The sequence below is a fragment of the Fukomys damarensis genome, unplaced genomic scaffold (genome assembly GCF_012274545.1).
Source record: "Fukomys damarensis isolate Sample0158 unplaced genomic scaffold, DMR_v1.0_HiC HiC_scaffold_14, whole genome shotgun sequence".
NCBI classification, from domain to species: domain Eukaryota; kingdom Metazoa; phylum Chordata; class Mammalia; order Rodentia; family Bathyergidae; genus Fukomys; species Fukomys damarensis.
The window spans coordinates 69,567,641-69,588,233 of NW_022900926.1; the positions used below are offsets into that span (position 1 = coordinate 69,567,641).

General features: G+C 31.9%; 1 protein-coding gene across 3 annotated transcripts in view; it reads right to left on the reverse strand.

Annotated features, from left to right (window-relative positions):
• Rev3l (REV3 like, DNA directed polymerase zeta catalytic subunit) overlaps window positions 1-20,593 on the reverse strand; it is a 122,613-nt gene that overhangs the window by 47,018 nt on the left and 55,002 nt on the right. For all 3 annotated transcript variants that reach the window (XM_010630829.3, XM_010630830.3, XM_019208449.2), the window contains exons 14-20: window positions 19,323-19,405; window positions 17,987-18,112; window positions 13,569-13,761; window positions 12,137-12,248; window positions 8,807-8,922; window positions 5,592-5,710; window positions 1,331-1,449 (exon numbers count right to left, since the gene is read on the reverse strand). In XM_010630829.3, the coding sequence (XP_010629131.1) occupies window positions 1,331-1,449; window positions 5,592-5,710; window positions 8,807-8,922; window positions 12,137-12,248; window positions 13,569-13,761; window positions 17,987-18,112; window positions 19,323-19,405 (868 nt within the window). The remainder of the gene's footprint in view (window positions 1-1,330; window positions 1,450-5,591; window positions 5,711-8,806; window positions 8,923-12,136; window positions 12,249-13,568; window positions 13,762-17,986; window positions 18,113-19,322; window positions 19,406-20,593) is intronic.

Sequence of the window (20,593 nt, forward strand, 5' to 3'; positions counted from 1 at the left end):
CCATTTTCATCTCCAGAATTAAGGATTATTTTAATGTTACATCATTGCCTTTTCTCTTTTACTTTTCTTTTTAGTTTTATTTTAGGATTCCCTATTTTTAATGTTCATACAGAGATTTCTTTAACTGAAATACTGAATAGTTTCTTTGGTGTGAAACACTATAATAGTACACAGGATCCTAATGAGATAATTAATAATGTGAAATAGGAAGTAAAGGGCTAAAGGTGTAGGGAAAGTGGGAAGGGTGGGGGAAAGGTAATAAGGGAGAGGAAAAAATATGAGAAACTGAAAAAATGGAAATAAAGTGTTTGTAAATAGGGAGGGTGGGGAGGGAGGGCAGGGACAAGGGGAAAAATGAGAATCAAGACCTATTATGTAAAGGTACAGAATCCCAATGATGAATGTAATTGTATTGTATACCTAGATTGTACCAATAAACTCAATAAAAAGGAAAAAAAAAAGTAGTGAAACAGAAGCAAAAATAGAACAAAGCTCAACTCTAGAATGACAGTGAAAATATCATTCAAAAATAAGGTGTAAAATAAAAATATTTTCAGATAAATAAGGGTTGAGAGATTTCCAGCAGACTTGCAAGAGATGAACTGCCAATGAAAACAGATTGGCAATTTCTTAAAATGTTAACATACACTAACCATGTGGCTACCCAGCAGTTCCTCTCCTGGAGAAATGAAAATGTATGCTCATGCAATGATATGGGTAGAAATATTTATTATAGTTTTATTCTTAGTAGTGTCAAACTAGAAACCACACAGATGTTTACTAATAGGTGAATGGATAAATTATGGTATATTCATATAATTGAGTACCACTGAGTAATAAAAATGAACATGCAACATGTTGAGTCTCAACAGTTTATATAACATGGCACTCTCTACATTATATGGCATTTCTTCAAAGAAGCTAGACAAAAGGGTAAATTATTATTATTATTTTTTTTTTTTGGAACTGGGGATTGAACTCAGATCTTTGCACTTGCAAGGCAGGCCACTGAACCGCTGAGCTAAATCCCCGGCCCTGGTAAATTATTAATATTTCCATTTGATCTAATTCTAGAACAGGCAAAAGTAATCTATAGTAAAAGAAATGCAATAGTATTTACCTGGATGACTACAGTTTGGGTAGGCTTACTACAAATTTGTATAAGGGAATTCTGTGGATAGCAGATATGTTCCTTTATCACTAGCAGGAGTAGTGGTTTCAGAGTAAATACATTTTCAAAGTCACTAAACAATACATTTTAGATGTATGCATTACTACAGATGACATATACCTCAATAACGTTGACTTTTAAAGAGTTGTAAAACATTACCTGTATAGATCTGTCTTGTTATCAAACCAATCTGACAAGACACGAAAGGTAAAGAGGGGAAACCGCTGATGAAGAATGTGAAAACTCACATTTTCAAAGGTATAGTTAGTTAGAGCCACCTATATAGAACAAAAACAAAAAAAGCACCATTATAATAATGCTTAGAATTATGTAGCAAATTTGGTTTAAAAATACCATTATTAAACATTTCATAGTAGATATGACAGCTGCTTAGTATGTTTAGTTTACTAGACAGAAATGGTCATTAACAAATTAATATGTAATTGAAAAGAACAGACTTAGTAACATTCACCTTGGTCATGTAATATTTAAGAGATTTAAATATTTAATATTTAAGAGATTCCAATTCTAGTATATATGCTGCTGAAGCAAGCACAAAATATTCCAATTCTTATGAATTGTTTTTATGCACTACGCCAGTACAAATACTGACAGAAGCACTGTTAAGCAAAATAATTTTTTTTGTTATTTCTATGCTTACTTTTAAATTCTTGATGATGTGCTGGTAAGTGGGATTGCAGATTCAAGAACGGAGTAATTAGTAAAAGGCAAGCATTCATTTGCTTTTCAAGAACTGTTAAGGACACTAGGACTCGATGAATGGGTTTTTTTATTAGAATGTTCACTTCTTTATTTTTTTAATTGAGTTTATTGGTACATTTTAGGTATACAGTACAGTTACATTCATTATTGGGATCTTATACCTTTACACGACAGGTCTTGGCTCTCATTTTTTTCCCCTTGTCCCTGCCCTCCCTTCACCCGCTCCTCCATTCCCCATTTACAAACACTTTATTTCCATTTTTTCATTTTCTCATATTTTTTCTTTTCCCTCATTACCTTTCCCTTACCCTTCCCAATGAATGGGTATTATATAGCCACTTAATTTCATTCCAAAAGCAAAAGATTAAAAGAAAATACCTCCCATTTTCAAAATATAAAAGTAAAAGCTGTGTTAGTGGGAAAAGAATAATGGGAAAGAGCCTAAATTAATACAATGTACCCTTAAGGGCCTAGGCTATTTCATGTCTCAGAAATACCCACAAGACAAACGCAATTTAGACAATGGCAGGTATTTCAATGTATTCATAGGTCAGTTTGGGCTCATACGGAACAGTTCATTTCAAATAACACTTTGCATTTGTTTAATACATTATAATTAAAAGATACTTAGTTTTCCATTTATATAATCCAGAAAGTACTGCTAATCTTGTCTTAAGGTAGTAAACCCAACTGGTCTTACTTTATGTACAATGTAAATCTCCACAACAGCAGCATGGGAATGCAGCATACTTCATAGTATTTGCACACATGCACACACACTTAGACAAGATGGAAAATGGTAGAAAAGGCAATAGCATGAGGCAAAAAGACAGATAGATTAGATGAGGAAGGTAAAACTCCCTCACAACAGAATGAAATAAACAATGAAAACAGTAAACAGCAGATAAGATATACTAAAAATTAAGTTAATTAGGTGGAGAGTAAACCCGAACAGCTTTCTTACAATGCACATACGGGAGGGTAAAGAGATGAAAATGATGAGAGAATATATGGGACAGATATCTAGAGAGTAGAGTTAACATATAAGTAATTATGTTCCCAAAGGTAATAGAAAAACTGGTCCAATGGTCAAAAATAACCTCGGTTATTCTTTACCTCCATCTGTGAAGCTGAACATAGCTGGCAGCTATCACTTTAATTTCCTGATGCAAATCTCAAATAGGCTTTTAATGCTACCTAGCAATTACACTATATTTTCATAATTATTCACTCTCAAATTCTCTTAGATAACTATTCTACACTCTTCAAAAAGCCTCTCCACAATCCTTATTCTTAGCTGAGAGCAGTAATTCCTAGTTAACTGAGAAATCAAGACAAAATCACAAGAGAACTTCCACAGACTCACTACCACATCTGTCCATCTACAACATTTGTATCCATATAGTATTCTCTCTGCATCTAACAGCAAAGGAACTAGCTATATACTTCATTTTACCAAAGGCCAAGCTCCCATCTGTGGACTAGTATGCACACTAAATTGAATGTCTGTTTCTAAACCATTTGACAAATTCTTCAAAGGTCTCAAACTGACAGTTCAGAAGGCCCCTATGTATAATCTTGGGAAGTCATATATTCTTTATTTAAACAAGCAGTTAACAAATACCCAAATAACGTTACTGTGGAAGAAACAATGTGTTTGTCACTACAGATCCAAAGTCCAGTGGAAATAGCAGGAATTCCATGTTCAGAGGTACATAGGAGTGTGATAACAGTTACGCTAAGAAATAAACTAGGCACAGAAACAAACATAACCTTTTTTCATTGTAAACTGTATCTAGGAAGTGCAACTGTTGAGTAGATGATTTAAAGCAGAGGAATTTCACTTGCATTTTACTTTTCTGCATTTTTTTTATTATTTTAAACAAAGAATAGTTTGTAAGAACAAACTACAAAGATTTTAAAACAATAGAAGTTAGAAATAACTAAGTATCCTTAGGGAGACTAAGATAAAAATACAAAGATAGAAAGAAGCCCGGAAACTATTCAAATCCAGACCACATAGTTTGAGGGCCTCTAACATGAAGAAAAAAACCTCAAGGTCAGCTTCTGTCATAACTCTTGACATTCCAGAGCTTGAGATACAAAACAGTGCTCCACCAAAGTTCATTCAGGATTTAATGAAAACTTCCAAAAATATTTCAGATTAGGAAGAGAAAGTGACAATTTGAGCTGAGTCATCTAGAAAAGAGGGGTAAATTACCTAACTCATAACTTTCTCATAGTTGTTTTTCATATTTACAAATAACAATCAGAAATGTTATAATACTCATCCTCCTATTAGAGAAAATCTTTGATCCTGAAGCTTTAGTAATGATTAAAGAAGGCCCTAAGCTTTGAAAAGAAACTTAATTTGTGATTTTTAAACTAACTCTGACTTACTTGTCTTGCCTTTTAGATGCTCAAGGATGAAAAGACCCCTGAAACTAATATTCAATAATTTATATCTGTGTTTATATATTTAATTCATGTGTTCACCTCAATATCAGTCTGCAGATTAAATGAAAAATATACAACACATATATACATACATATATATGAACATATATACCAAGATATATCACAATCTCTGTATTTCTCATACCCTATGCTATGTCAGTATGAATTTTTTTTATTTTTTAATTTTTTTTAGTATGAATTATTTTTAAAGTCACTGGTGACTAGTGCTCTGATATTTTAAGAATACAAAAAGATTACGTCATCCTCACGCAGATTCATATGATGTACATTTTTAGTAACTGCAGACTTACAGTAAAAGAGGAAATAAGATGAAAATGGGGATATCTGAATTTCATATAAAGAATACATTTCCTTATCTGATAGATTTATCATGTAATAAGAACCCAAAGAATAGCACCAGGCCAAAATGATCAAAGCGAATAATTAGCGAACAACAAAAACTACAATGACAAAGTTTCAAAAGTAGAACTGACCTGAGTTTCCTCTAGCCAATATTATCCAAAATCTAGTATCTTTTCACATTTTAATAAGAGAAACTAGCAACTGCAAGGATGAAGGTATTATGTAGAATATCATACAATCTTACAATTTTTTTGTTATTGTTGTTTTGTTTTGCAGTACCAGGGATTGAACTCAGGACCTTGCACTTACAAGCAGGTAGTGCCACTGAGCTAAATCTCTGGTCCATGATCTTACACTTATTTTGTGTGTATGAAAAGAACCATTTCTCTAGAGGACTGCAAATTAATGGTATAGTTTGTTAAAACCATTAAACCAAAATGTTCTTACTTGGTCTCTCAAAAGAATAGTTATTAATGTTTCTTAGCACTGTCTCCCCAATTTATCTGATTAATTTCTCCTAGTATTTAAATATTCTTAGTATGAGAAATTATTTCCTAAATCTATACAAAATTTTTCTTACTGTAATAAATCAAAAAGGCCAAACAGAATTTATCCCACCTTAAGTGCAAAAAATGATGACATTATACAATATTGAATACATATAACATATTATAGCTCTAGATAATCAGACACAAATAGAAAACATTCAAATCATTAATAACAGTATCTAACACCTCTAGTTTTGCATTTTAGAAAGAAGTTTTACAACTCTAGCATAATAAAATAACTCAACAAAAAAAGGAAAAGTTACATAAGTCATACTATACTCTATGATGGTTACATTAATCTAATCTCTTTATTTCCAAAATATTTTTACCTCATTTCTCATAATTCTCCATAGATTTAGTGTAATTCGGCCAACAATATTTATCTCACTCATTGTATCTGATCCATAGTCATCTCTTTCAGCTGCAAATCTGTTCTCAATTTTATCATCTATAGAAACAAATGCAGAGTATATCAGGACTAACAGCAAACAAATTTTCAAACAAAATGAGAGTGGTAAAAATTAAAGGTGAAATGCAATTCATAGCCTATTTTATCTTGGACTCAGAATAATCATTATTTTGACAAACAAAAAAAATTTAATATGAAACAATTTTGTGAAATAAATATATCTGAAAATACACACTCTTAGTTTTTCTCTTTACTGTATACTGTTATCCCTCATTTATTTGTGAAGGGTTGGTTCTCTAGGAGTCACTGCAGATACCAAAATACAGTATGTGGGGCTAAAGCTCCTCATATAAAATGGCTTAGTATTTGCATAAAACCTACATAATTTCTAAATTACTTATAATACCTAATACAATATGAATGGCTGTTATAGATACTGTTTAGAGGATAATGGCAAGAAAAAAGTCCATACAGGTTTAGTACACATGTATTATTTTTAAAAAAGAGTATTTTTGATCTGTGATTGGTTGAATGCCAATGTAGAAGCTATGGATTCTGACTATATTTAAATAATAAACCTGCTTCTCTTTAAATCTGGTAATTTTTGCTGTGACTCTTTTTTTTGTGTGCTGGGGATTGAACTCAGGATGTTGCGCTTTCCAGGCAGGTGCAGCACCTCTGAGCTACATCTCTGGCCTCTGCTGTGACTTTTATAAACACGTAAGGCTGTAACATTTGTTTGGTTTTAGTATTATTACACAAGTCACTTCTTGAAAAAAAAATGGTAGATTTTTTTGGGGGGTACTGGGGATCAAATTTGGGACCTTGCATTTGCAAGGCAAGCAGCAGCATCACTGAGCTAAATCCCCAGCCCAAAAACGATAGCTTTTAACTGAAATAATTCACTGAAAATTTGGTGACATCAAATAATGATGTTTCAAATTCAGGATAAAATTCTCTTAACTACATATGAGGAAATACATGAAGAATTCCTCTTAGCAAATAGAGTTCTGAGTCTAGTTTCTCTTTCTTTTTCCCCCTTTTCCATCCCCTAATTCCTTTTCTTTTATTCTCATAGTGGAAACAGAAGCCAGGGATGTTCTACTATTGACAATGACATATCTTAGTTCATTTTATTTTTTGAGTCAGGGTCTCACTAAGTTCAATTTGTGATCTTTCAGGCTCCGACTTCTATATAGCTAGCTTACAGGTATGTATCACTTCACTTGGTCTGAGTCTAATTTTTTAGGTGATTGTACCTAGAATAGAAATTAAAAAATGTTTCTCCTATATAATCCTAGGTATAGGTAAATGTTGTTCATTGGTGCCTGTGGAATAATATTGTACATCTATTATGTTCTAGGGACTTTAACATTTTTTATTTTAATGCAGCAACTGTAAGTTTTATCTTGCATTATGCAAAATTCTATTAAGGAACAGATCTTGCCCTCAGTTATACAGTAAGAACTAATTATTTTTTAGAATTATTATTTTTTTTATTATTATTATTATTATTTTGGTACCAGGGATCGAACTCGGGACCTTGCACTTGAGAGGCAGGCAGTGGCACCACTGAGCTACATCCATGGCCCTAGAACTAATATTTTAAACCAAGGTTACCTCACTCCAAAGGCCATGTATACTCACCCAACTCTATTTCTTTTTTTAATGTTAGAGAGATAATATTTAAAAGCTGTTTTTTTCACTTGGCAAAAACACACATATGTTTTCTGTTCTCAGCCACAGTTCTAAGTACTTTCCAATCATCCTAAAAATTCTGTTATTGTCTCCATTTTACAGGTGAATAAACTGAGGCGTGGAATGGTCAATTTCCTTAATATCACATAGACCAGATCTGTACCTAGCAATTTTTTCTCTACAATCTGTGCTAACCACTACTCTTTAATCATATCTTTCCTATGGCACTGTGCTGTCTCAAAAAGTTTTGGTGCTTTTGAAAGGACATGAGCTTTCTAAATTCTCTGTGGTGCAGGGGATTGATTCTAGGGCCTTGGGCCTACTAGGCAAGCACTTTAACACTGAGCTACATTCCCAAGACAGGACATGAGGTTTCCATCACTCTTCTTATCCAAGTTCCATGACTTAACGGTTATAACTGATTAAAGTAATTAACAAGTGCATATGAACACTAGTGTTGCCTGTCCCAAGTATTTAGAAGCCCATCCCAAAAGATAATGAAAAATGTGATATATTCCTGTTACATAAAACAACCAACTAAAAAAGTACCTCTGGCTTTTTAATCTAAGCTTTTCCAAAGCTCAAACTGTCCTTGAATTTTACAACTTCAATGTTACCACTAAAATTTACCAACATTTGAGACATTTTTATTGAAGTCATAACCTCTCCAAGGCGGTCTTTATGATTAATTTTGTTAATTTTGTATTTGGTCTTTCAGCCTCCCAAAGTATGTGTTATTTTCTTCTGGTCAGACTTGTAGTGAGTTTTTGAGACAAATTCATTAAAAATTTGTAGTTATAAAGAAAATATACCTTTAAAATGTGCTTTATAAAGTAATTTTGGTATCAGTATTATTACTGCCCCTCTTCATATTGAATTAAACCATTGGCAATAACCTTCAAAATTCATGCAATTATTTCAGCCCGATATTCAAATTAAAATCAACAATTAGTTAACTTTAATATTCCTCTTCTTCTTGTCCTTCCTTACTAGCCAAAAGACAAAAAATAGAACCAGAGAAATGGAATAAAAATTATGGCATATCAAATATTAAAAAAATGTTATGCATTATCATAAAGATTATAAAGACTATTTCATAATGCAAGAAAATACTTATGATAGCATGCCAGATGAAGGAAGCATAATAAAAATGAATGTATGATATAAAAAAAGTTGTATTTTAAAAGATATATATATATATATAAAAGACTGAAAGTGGGGGGGGAAACCTTAACAAATGTACTAATATATATAGCAACAGAACTGGGAATTTTTCCTTTTGCTTTTCTTGATTTTTATATAGTACTATAATGGAGCTGTACAACATAATTTAGTGTTAAAAGTGAACTACACCAATAGCACTTTTTAAACATTTTTGTCTTTATCTACTTTATAATTTGCTCTGTATTTTCACAAAATGTTCACAACTCTACATACCTGGCACACGAGAGATCATCTGACATAAGTCAACACTTAAGGCAGCAGCCCTTTGTAAGAGATAGCCCCAGGAATGCATCTGAATCTCATATCCTAGCAGAATATCAGGATCATACCTAAAAAAATGAGGGAAAACATTAAAAAATTTATAATGGTTTTCAGATGGTAAAGGGATGATTCAGTGGAGCCTACAAAAACAATGGGTGGTTGGAGTACTCGATTTGAATTACTTTAGTTTTACTAAGATTGTACGTTTTATATGATTTGGGAAAGAGGCTGATGGGTGGGAAGCAGGGTGAATTATTTGAGTGAGACTATGACTGAGACTACAATGAGGGTAAGGGAGGGTGAAGTAGGAGGCCATGTGTAATTATGGTATTTGGAAAAATATCCTCTAGCTCATTTTGTTGCCATTTTTCCTTCTAACCCTAACAGGTTGATTCCCCTTAATTTTTTTTTTTTTTTTTTTTTTTTTTTTGGTTATTGGTACATTTTAGGTATACAGTACAGTTACATTCATTATTGGGATCTTGGACCTTTACATGACAGGTCTTGGTTCTCATTTTTTCCCCTTATACCTCCCCTCCCTTCACCCCCTCCTCTCCTCCCCATTTACACTTTATTTCCATTTTTTCATCTTTTCCCTTATTACCTTTCCCCTACCCTTCCCACTTTCCCTATACCTTTAGCCCTTTTCTATTTCACATTGTCAGTGATCTCATTAGGATCTTATGTACTATTATAGTTTTTCACACCAGAGAAACTATTCAGTATTTACACATTTGTGACTTATTTATTTCACTTACGAGTATATCCTCAATATGTATCCGTTTTCCTATAAATCAATCTAATTTCTCATTCTTTACGGCTAACTATTCCATTTTATAGACAAACCACATCTTCTTTATCCAGTTGCCCTAAATGTTTTAATGCTAAGAATTAAAATGAAAGCACTGTTTTTCTTAATTTTAGAATGACTTCATTTTCACAAAGGATAAGTAATGACAAGTTTGTCCTCTCAACTTAAGAGATATATGACTCAGTCTAATGACATACTGAAGTATTAATAGAGTGAGATTAATGTGGGGAAGGTAAGCATTAGCATGTAAGAGAAAAATGTACTCATTGTGGTCACAGAGTTATATTAGTAAGGCTGGAATGACAACCTGCATCCAACTCAGAAGCAGCCTGTGTGGCTCCTCTTAGAACATCTATGTTGTGATTATCATGAAGAAATGCTTGGCTAATGTATGAGGGAAAATAAACATGATTTATTTCAAAGAGAAAATCGTGGGAAACTGATGATAGTTAAAACTTTTGAGAGCAAAAAATATAGTAGCTCTAACAAACTTCAAAATTTATTTGACTTTTGTATTCTTTATAAATGCTCAAATGCAGAGTGAAATTATTACCAAAATTAAACAATTTGAATTTTACATAATGACTCACTGTGGGATATGTAGCTTGCCCAAATTATATCAATATCCTGAGGTTGACCAATGACTGCAGTATTAGATCATACTAATTATTGCTATTTATGGCCACTCTATTATTCCATTCTTTGGTGTAACAATGGATTATGATCACATCACCAAGCCTATACTTCAGAAATGGTTTGCTACTATTTTGTTATACTTTGATAGCTACTTTCTTCAAGTAAGTATGGCTTTGGCTTGGTCAACAAAAATTATAATGTCATGAAAGTGTTTTATTTTTAATTCTGAAGTATTTAAGTGCCTGATATAAAAAAGACCTATGGACAAACCTTTCCAAAAACATCCTTTTTATTTACTCTTTACTAAAGGCCCTGTGAAAGTATATTAAATAATATCAATTTTAATATAATCTGCTTATGATCTATAGTTACACCACAGACTTGCAAAGTAGCACTCAACACTGTTAAGAGAGAAAGATAATGTAAATACTATTTATATGCTTTTCTCTTTATAAATAGGGCCAAACATTTTGAGAAAATGGCTTAATTTAATAAATGCTAATTGATTAATAAAACAACCAAATGGATATTTTCACTAACCAACATAAAAATATATTTTTGTAGAGAGTGACACATGGCTGATAATTATGTGAAAAAGAGCAAGATTGAGGTATGATCATAGAGAAGCAAGAAAAAGCAAAGCAGTAAGCAACAATAAAGTACCTACCCAGAAATGAAACCAAGAATGGGTGAGAAAAGAGAAGTATCCTAATACCCCTGCTTAGTCTTCTAACATAATACTCTTCTTAGGGCAAAGATGATAAACCTCTACATCCAGTATACCTTCCTGTAAAATTGTGTAATGGCTACATTTGAGGAATTAGGGCAGAAGTATCAAGTGCCTCTACGGATGATCAGGCATGGGAGATTTGAAGAATTTTAATACACACATTAAAGCACCAACTCATTTGGCTCCTTGGTGGTAAAAGTGACTCAGAACAGGCATTAACGTGTACTACCCTTTACTTTCTTTTGGTACCCGGGATCAAACTTGGGACCTTGTGCTTGCAAGGCAGGCAGTGGAAACGCTGAGCTAAATCCCTGGTCCTATTTTTTTTTTTTTTTTTTAAGTCCTGAGGATTCAATCCAGGGCCTGTGCTACATCCTTATCCCTTTTTAGTACATGTGGTGCTGGAGAAAGTAACCCTTATCCTTTTTTATTCATTAAGTTTACTGGTACATTTTAGGCATACAGTATGATGACATTTATCATTGGCAATCTGTACCCTTTACATGATATAATTTAGTTCTTATTTTTCCCCCATTCTCCTGCCATCCCTTCAACACCACCATGTTTACAAAGGTTTTGTTTCTGTTTTATCTTTTTCTCATATTTATTCCTTTCTCTTTTCCCTTTTCCCTACCCCTCCCAATTCACCTTTGGACCTTTTCTTCCTAAATTTGTATTTTATTTTGTACAGGGTCTCACCAAGTCACTAAGTTGCCCAGATGGAGCTCAAACCTCCTGCCTCAGCCTCCCAAGATGGTGTGATTACAGGCATTTGCCACATGGCTAGCTTTGATTTTGATTCCCCCATTATTTGAGTAGCACAGGAAAATCATCCTAAAATTCAGCTAGGAAGTTATGAGACTGAGCAAATATTTTTCTTTATGTGGCTCATTAATCTCAGAATTAAGGAATATTGTTTTCCTTATCCCTTATCTAATGGAAATGGTGGTAGGGGACTTGAGTATAAAATCATTCTAAAGATAATCCTCTACTTTCAAGGAAAAAGGAAATAGTTTTCTTTTTCCCTCATTCAATCATCTATATTATCTGCAACAGTGTGAAAAGACTGAACAAATAAAGGCTTAAAAATAAGAAAATATAATACCTCTTTATTATATTTGTAATTTCTTGAAAAAGCGCCTTCTCATCAGCAGCATAGGTAACTTCTAATCCTGTTATTCCAGATCTAATAAGTAATGGGGACTGATATCTGATATCTAAGAAATAAACAAAATGTTGGTCATATATATTGTATTATATAATAAAACCATTATAAAAAAGTAACATTAATCCTTACTTTTGAAAGTATGCTATTGAAATTTTCAAACTAAAACAAAAAATACAATTCAATTTCTTGAAAATTTTCTTAAAATGTTTTTTAATTTGACATATGACTAAAAATTCAAATTTCATATTTTCAGTTATTCTCCTAAAAGGTCTATATTCACAAAATTCCCCATATAATGATATATTCCCTGTAAAAAAATTTTATTACTTTGTTTCTATGTTAGGTTTTTCTAGTGGAAACAGCTTTGCTTAAAAGAGAATGTTTTAATCACTGGTTTGCTGGAAATATTCAACAACCATCTCTTCCAAGGGGGCTGGGCCAAAACAAGGTCCTGCTTTTCAGTGCTATTTCCATGATGTAAAATTTCCCATCATAGCTAAATTGAAACAACCAAAGTTACACCCTGAAAAATTCATAAGGATTCAATGATTGGTTTGTGCCAGCTAGTATAATCCATTTCAAGAACAACAGTGATTAAACTTCAAGCGTTTGTATAGTTTTGTTTTGTGCTCAAAGACGTCTTTCTAGGTACACTGAGTTTATTTTGTAATAGACACCATTTAAAACTACAAAGAAATGCATTTTCTAAAATGCTGAATTAGTATACTATATGAAGAAACTGAATCAAAATTGTATTTTGAAAGAGATATATACAAAGTTAGAATGCATCTTAAAAAGCTGTTGCAAATTAACTAACTGTAATTGAATCTCCTAAAGCAAAGAGAAATCCTGCATATGCAAACATAAGAAGTCTATCCATGTCTACATAATTGTCTGGATTCTGTATGAACAGTATAAAATAATATTTAGATCAAATTATATATGCTAATTAGAAACTGCTTCAGATTTTGCTTAGGATTGAACCAAGGGCTGGGCATGGTGGCGCACGCCTATAATCCTAGCACTTGGAAGGCTAAGGCAGGAGGATCACTGTGAGTTCGAGACCAGCTTGGGCTACATAGTGAGTTCCAGGTCAGTCTCAACCACATAGTGAGACCCTGTCTCAATAAACCAAAAAAAAACATTGAACCCAGTGCCTGGCACATGCTAGACAAGTGCTCTACCATCCCCAACCTACTTCTGATTTTTTTTAACAAGTCAAGCAAAAAATAATGAATCAAGAAAAAGGTTGCCTAGAGCTTCCTACTCCTAAGTAAACATTTAGAAAGGAGACTAGCACAAAAATTCTCCTTGCTGAAAGATGCATCCCAGAGTGGGAAGGTATATCCTTAAGAAAAATGAACAATACCTTGACCAGAGACTGTCTTATCTTTATCAATCACTATTACACCTGTGAGTTCTGTTTTTTCTGTATCTGGCAGTGGAGTATCAGATGAGATACAGTAGAAGAGAGCACAGATTGGGTCAAACTCAGGATCTGGTTCTAAGTCCCGTCTAGTTCGAGCATGTAACTCCACACTGATTAGGGTAAGGTTTTGTATCTACGAGAGAAAATAAAAATTATCTTAAAAAATTTTTGAGACATGCATTCTTAAAGAAGTACACTTCACTAAAACTCTAAAGAGATACATATAAAAAACAAAAAATGTCCATAAAAGACAAAGTCACAAATGTAATACACCACACATTAAAACTGATTTTTACTTTCAAGATTTGATTACATCAACTCACATTTTTATTAAAAATAATCTGTGCTATAATTCCTTGAAGATTCATTTTTTGAATTTATTTTTTATTAGTTATCATGATTACATTTATTGTAGGGAGTTGGTATATGTATGCAATACATCTTTTTTTTTTGGCTCCTATCCCTCCTCTTCCTCTATGTTCCTTCCAGCTCTTGGTCCCTTTTCCATTTGCAAAAGCTCTATTTTCAGTTTTTTTCATCATTTCTTTTTCTATCTCTTTGCTCCCTTACCACCTCCATCTCTTGTTCTTCTATCCATTTAAAAAAGATCTCCCTGCTTCCCTGCTTGTCTTTTATTTTACTCTCTCCTTCTCCATACACACACACACACACACATATGTATGATGTATGTGTGTGTATGAAGAGTAATGAGAAAGAAACCATGTGATATTTAAGTTTGTGTGTCTGACTTATTTCACTGAGTAGCATAGTCTCAAGGTGCACCCATTTACCTATGAAATCCTGAAGTTTATCTTTCTCTAAGGCAGAGTAGTACTCCATTGTGTACATTACCACATTTTCTTTATTCATTCATCTGCTGATAGGTGTTTAGAGTACGTAAGATTTAGCTATTATAAATTGTGCTGCTATAAAGACGCACATGTATTCTCAATGACATTTCTTAAAACTACAGTACTTAAATATGTATGTATCACCTCTCAATTTCTGCCCAAAAAAGCAAATGACTAGTCCAAGTGGCTGTACACTCAAATAAGAATGTGTTACTTTTTACTTTTACACAGTTAACCTCAGTTGTACCTGTAGTTTAAAGAGATTTTTTTTTTCAGTTTAAAGTTTCTACCTATTAATTTGCTATCACTTAAGGACTACTAAAATTTAGACTTTTACATACACAAGACACATCTTTAAAATCATAGATTTTCTTGGAAAAAATACTATGGCATCAAGTACCATATCTTCACTATGTGCATTTTCACTGATATGTAATAAAAATTGCACTGCACACATGTTCTTATGTTAATAAAAATCTCAACTATAATTCTTAGTCTTCTAAAAATCAAGACAGCTGAACACAGTGGCATGCAAAGAGACATACAAAGTGTAGAATTACTACTGCCTTTGCAGAAGGGAACTAGTAGTGCAAAGAAAGCTTACCTTTCATTGTAAATCTTTTTGTCCTGAATGAATTTTTACTATGTACAGGTAATAGTGCATGTGTTCATTAGTGGATTTGTTATTAAATATTTTTTAAAACATAAAGAACAATAATTATGTATGTACTATAGCTTTCCTCAGAAAGATATACCCTTATTTCTATTTTTTCTATTTTTTAAAAGATTAAAAATTTTTTGAAAAGTGGAATGTGGGGCTGGCATAAAAAAAATCTTTTAATTTTACTGACTTTGGTGGTTTTGGACATACAACACATGGCTTCACTTGTGCTAGGCAATCACTCTCACCACTGAACTACATATCCAGTCCCAAAAAATTTTAAAATGCATACTTCAATATCTTATTTTTAATTTTTTTTTTTTTTTTTTTTTTGAGACAGGGTCTCACTATGTAGTTGAGACTGACCTGGAACTCACTATGTAGACCAGGCTGGTCTTGAACTCACAGTGATCCTCCTGACTCAGCCTCCCAAGTGCTGGGATTACAGGCGTGCGCCACCACACCCGGCATTCAATATCTTATTTTTAACAATAAGCATGCATTACTTTGGTAAATGGAAAATTTTAAATGGAAAACTTTTTCCTCAAATCTAAGTGAACAAAATAAAACCACCAATTTAATTAGAAAAGGATGAAAATTTGGAAAGATTATGGAGAAGACTGAAGACAATTTCAGATCAAATGTCTTGATTTCATTTCTAGATAATTTCATGCACACGAAGCCCTTCTACTGCTAGATATATAATGTGCTACTGCTCTTATGGGTATTACTTTAAGCACAGAATACAGAAATGGCTATAAAGATTTATTGAGTGACTACAAAAAGGTAGATGAAAAGGAGGAACAAGGATTCCTTCACTCTATAGTGAGCATTGTCACGTAGAGGGAAATGAGATTAGCACAGGAGGGTAACATAAAAAGGGGGAAGAGCTATTAAATTTCTAGAGGGAAGAGCATAAAGCAGATTTTGGAGGTTCATTTCCTATTTTGGCCAGCAGATGGCTGTTAGGATTCTGTCTTGAGAAGAAGAAACCCTCATGACAAGAAGTTGTTAGCAACCCATAGATATCCTGAGTGACTGTAACTTCAAGAGGGCTCATGTTTCTGAAACGGGCTTGCTTAGAACAAAGCGATGTATACATACAACAAATACATAGAAAATTAAGTTTTTCAAATAAAAAGAATAATCAAATAACAAGTCTAACAAGTCTTTTTAATAAGTTCTATCAATTTCCTTTAGTTTTTTTTCACAAACTATTTCTTTAAATTTTAATTTTGGGTGTGTGTGTGATTCTGAGTTTGCCCCATAATTTTTCTTGGCTTCAGGGGTTTAGAACAGGGTGAGGCACAAAAAGTGAACTAAATAACTCCTGTTGAATGAAACAAAACAAAACAAAACACAGATGCAAAAAATAGAGTGGGATTATGTTATAATTCTAAAGAAAAAAATCACCATTTACAGGTGGTTACTAATTCTCTGCCTTAAGACAACTATATAAGCCAAAATCATCCAATAGAAATAAAACAAAAGCCACATTATTTAAAATGTTCTAACAGTCACATTGAAAAAAGTTGAAGTAGGTTAAATTATTTTTAAAAGATTTATTTCATTCAATACAAGTTGAGAAACCCTTATCCAAAATGCTTAGGACCAGAAGTGTTTTGGATTTTTATCATATTTGCATATACATAATGAGATATCTTGAGGACATAACCCAAGTTTAAATACAAATTCATTTACTATTAAACATATACCTACTCCAAAGGTAATTCTATACAGTAGTTTTAGTGACTAAAAAGTTTGACTGTAGCCCATCTCATGAGGGTAGGCATGAAATTTTCTACATGTGTAATCACATCAGTACTCAAAGTTTCAGATTTAGGAAGTTTTGGATTAAGGTTACTCAATTTGCATATCTAAAACATTATTCTTTCAGTATGTAACCAATATAAAACCACAAACAAGATACTTTACATTCTTTTACTGAGTTGTCTTTGAAATCAATATACATTTTATATTTATAGTACTCAATAGAAATATTACATTTGTTATGGAAATACTTGCTCCATATTTACATTTCATAAAATCAGTTGAAAAAGTAGTTTTACATACCTGTTATTCCAAACATACTTTAAGAAGTTTTTCAATAAATGAGTCCACTATCAATTTTTAATCCTAAATTAACTAAAATTAAATGAAATTTTAAAATTCAGTTTCTTAGTGTATAAGCCAAATTCCAAGTTCTCAACAGCCACTTTGCCAGTGGCTACCATAATGAAAGCACAAACAAACAATGAAAATGTACTCTGATTTCCATGTTATTAACAATGAACTGCATGTTTGGCACTATTTTCTGTAATAAATAAATTTATACTGCTCATTTACATATTCTTTCCAATCCGTACTGTGAATGACATACATTTTTATGCGACATTGTTCTAGCATTTAACATACAGTCTGTAATGTGAAAGTAAATAGGTTATAGATATTATGTAAATGAACGAATTCATCCTCTTTTGTATTAACCTAATTTAATGAGCCAACCAAATACCAATATATTTGAGATATACATACTATCCTACTATAGTCTTAAATAAAACAGATTTTTCCAATATATAATTTTTATATTTCAAAATTTTTCTAGTTTTAGCTCCTATAAACTAAATTTCAGTTATCAGATCTGTTAAAGTTGTAAAACCATTTCAGCAACTGAGGAATGACTTAAAAGTTTTCCTATACCGTATTATATAAAGTAAAATAAAAAGAACAAAATGACTTACAAGGAAAGAATTCAATGTATCTTCTTCTCATTAAACAATTTCCATACTTGTTTCATAGAAAACCTAATAAACACAGTGTATGTGTTCTTACTGTTGCAGTTTTACCTCATGTAAAGCTTTTGCCTCCTGTAAGTTTTGTATGCTGACTTTGAAACCATAAGTATTATTTAGAGATGGTCCATCAATCTGAGAAGTTTCTTTCTTTGGGGTATTTACAGCTGCAAATTGATTCTATTAAAAAAATAGCCAGAAAAAGATAAATGAACAATCATTTTCTTTCTTTAGATAATGCGCTTTTAATAATAAATTATAAACATATCATCTCTTTACATCTAAGAAGAAAACTTTTATTAATATTGTTGTCATTCTATTATCTGAATGCAGAAATATCTCATATAATCTGTAAGCAAGACATATGTTGATCTTTGAGTTTACAACCCCCAAATACTAAAAATACTAAAATTATAGAAAGCTGACATGGGTATTTATCTAGATCTTTCTTGGAAACAATACAAGCAAATAATTAATATACTTGCAACTATATTGGCTGCAGTTGGCCAAATATCTGAAATTCTTTCTAAATTTGTATTTTTCTCTAATACTATATGTTTCTGAAAGATTAAAGAACATATTATAAGTAACTCTGAGAATTTAAAAAAATAGAATTTTCCCATTTCTTAAAATATTTTTTGTTTTCTAACTCCATTAATTGTTTTCCCCAAAATGGTGATTTATATTTATAACCCACTGGGGTAACTGTTCTTAATACATATAACTTGTAATTCAGTAATCTTTACAAAGTAAAGATTAATTACTCCAAGATACAAATACTAAAATATATCTTATAAAATTAATGACATTTATGGGAAGTAGCCAACATGGAAGTGATTTTTATCATATATGTTGGAAGATACATGTCTAATGCATAATTTTTTCACATGAACATATATATCTAAGTTAAGTATTATCATATTTTAACTATCTGATAAAGACATAACTTTTCAGGTCAGTAGTAAATAATGTTCTCCTTTGCTACTTAATAAAGTGAAAAAATTTAAGTTATTATTTGAGAAAAAAAGTAATAAACCAAGAAAAAGGATATGTATTTTGGTGGGATCAAAAATCACTTACTTGTGCTCTGCTGTCATTGGACTGTTCTGATTTTGCCAGTAATCAGTTAATGTATTTGTATCCTCAATCCACATTTTGGCTATCATATTCACTTTCTCTGTAATATTTGTATTTACATATAAGAATCTCTTAGATCCCAACAACAACAAAAATCTAAAAAAATAGGCAATTTCTTGTTGTCTCAAAGGAATGTAAATAATGAGGCAAAAATATAACTAATAAAAATTTTAAAATTGAGACAATGTTATCAACTGAAGTCTAAAATAAGACTGGATCTCCACTGATCTATAAATATGTTTAGTATAGTTACCTTTGCTTGTGTAGTTAACAGTACTCTTCTAAGAGTGTCAGTATTGCTTCCTTTCTTATTATTCAACTTCTGGGTTTTTGGTTCTGTAGAAAGAAATTTCATTTTTTAATTTTTACATGAAAATTACCTGCTTTTGTTTTAAAACAATTTTTTATTTCAAATACTTAAGTATCATTTCTGAGTAATATCCTAGAAATTCCCCCAAAGACTTCATAATTCAAAAGTGAAACTAATGCAAACCTTATATTTAAAATTAACCAAAATAACTTTAAGATTTTGCACTTTTAAATAAAAAAATCAAGCTTTAATTTATTGAGTTTTATGTCTCAGTCATCAGTGGGACTTATTTAATTCATTTATTCACTTATTTATCAAATTTTTATGTTAAGGAGGAAAAGACGTAGTCTTTAACCTCATGGGGGCTACAAAGAGAATCAGAAATTCATCAAATTTATAGGAAATAAAATTATAGTATTTCCTTATCTGGGATGTGTAGGTTTGTAGAACCTCAGTGAATTCTTGAAACCTTGAATAGAACTGAACTCTATACAATACACACAATGATTTTTTTCTTATACATACCTATGATCAATCTCAGTTAAAAACTAGGCACAGTAAGAGATTAGCAATATAGCTAATAGTTAAAATAGAACAACATACTGTATAGTAAGTCATGGGAATGTGGGCTCTTTCTCAAAAAATCTTTTTTTACTCTTCACCTTCTTAAAGAAAGCACTTTACAGTGCTTCTTGGTATATACGAATTGCCAGCATCACTGCCCCTTTGAGGATATTATAAAGTAAGGATTGCTTGAACATGAGTACAATTCTGTAACAACAGGTGTGATAACTAAGATAGTTACTAAGTCACTAATGAGAAGGTAGTACATATAAAGTAGCATATATAATACTGTGGATATTCTGAAGGGATGATTCATAGTTCATCACACCATTCAGAATGGTGTACAACTTAAAACTTATGAACAGTTTATTTCTAGAATTTTCCATTTATTAATTTTGGACTGCAGTTATCTGTGGGTAACGGAAATTGCTAAAAATGAGACTACAGGTAAAGGGGGATTATTATATAACTGGTAAGAATAAAAAAGGGAAATACAACTGGGAATTTTTATTCAGGATAAGGCTTTGAGCAGAAATTTCAGAAAGTAATGATTAACTAGGAATGGATTGGAGATCTTCCCTAATTATTAGGCAAAAGAAATGAAAATTGCTAAGAGTAGGTCTGAAAGCTAATAAAGAAGTCCAAGCAAA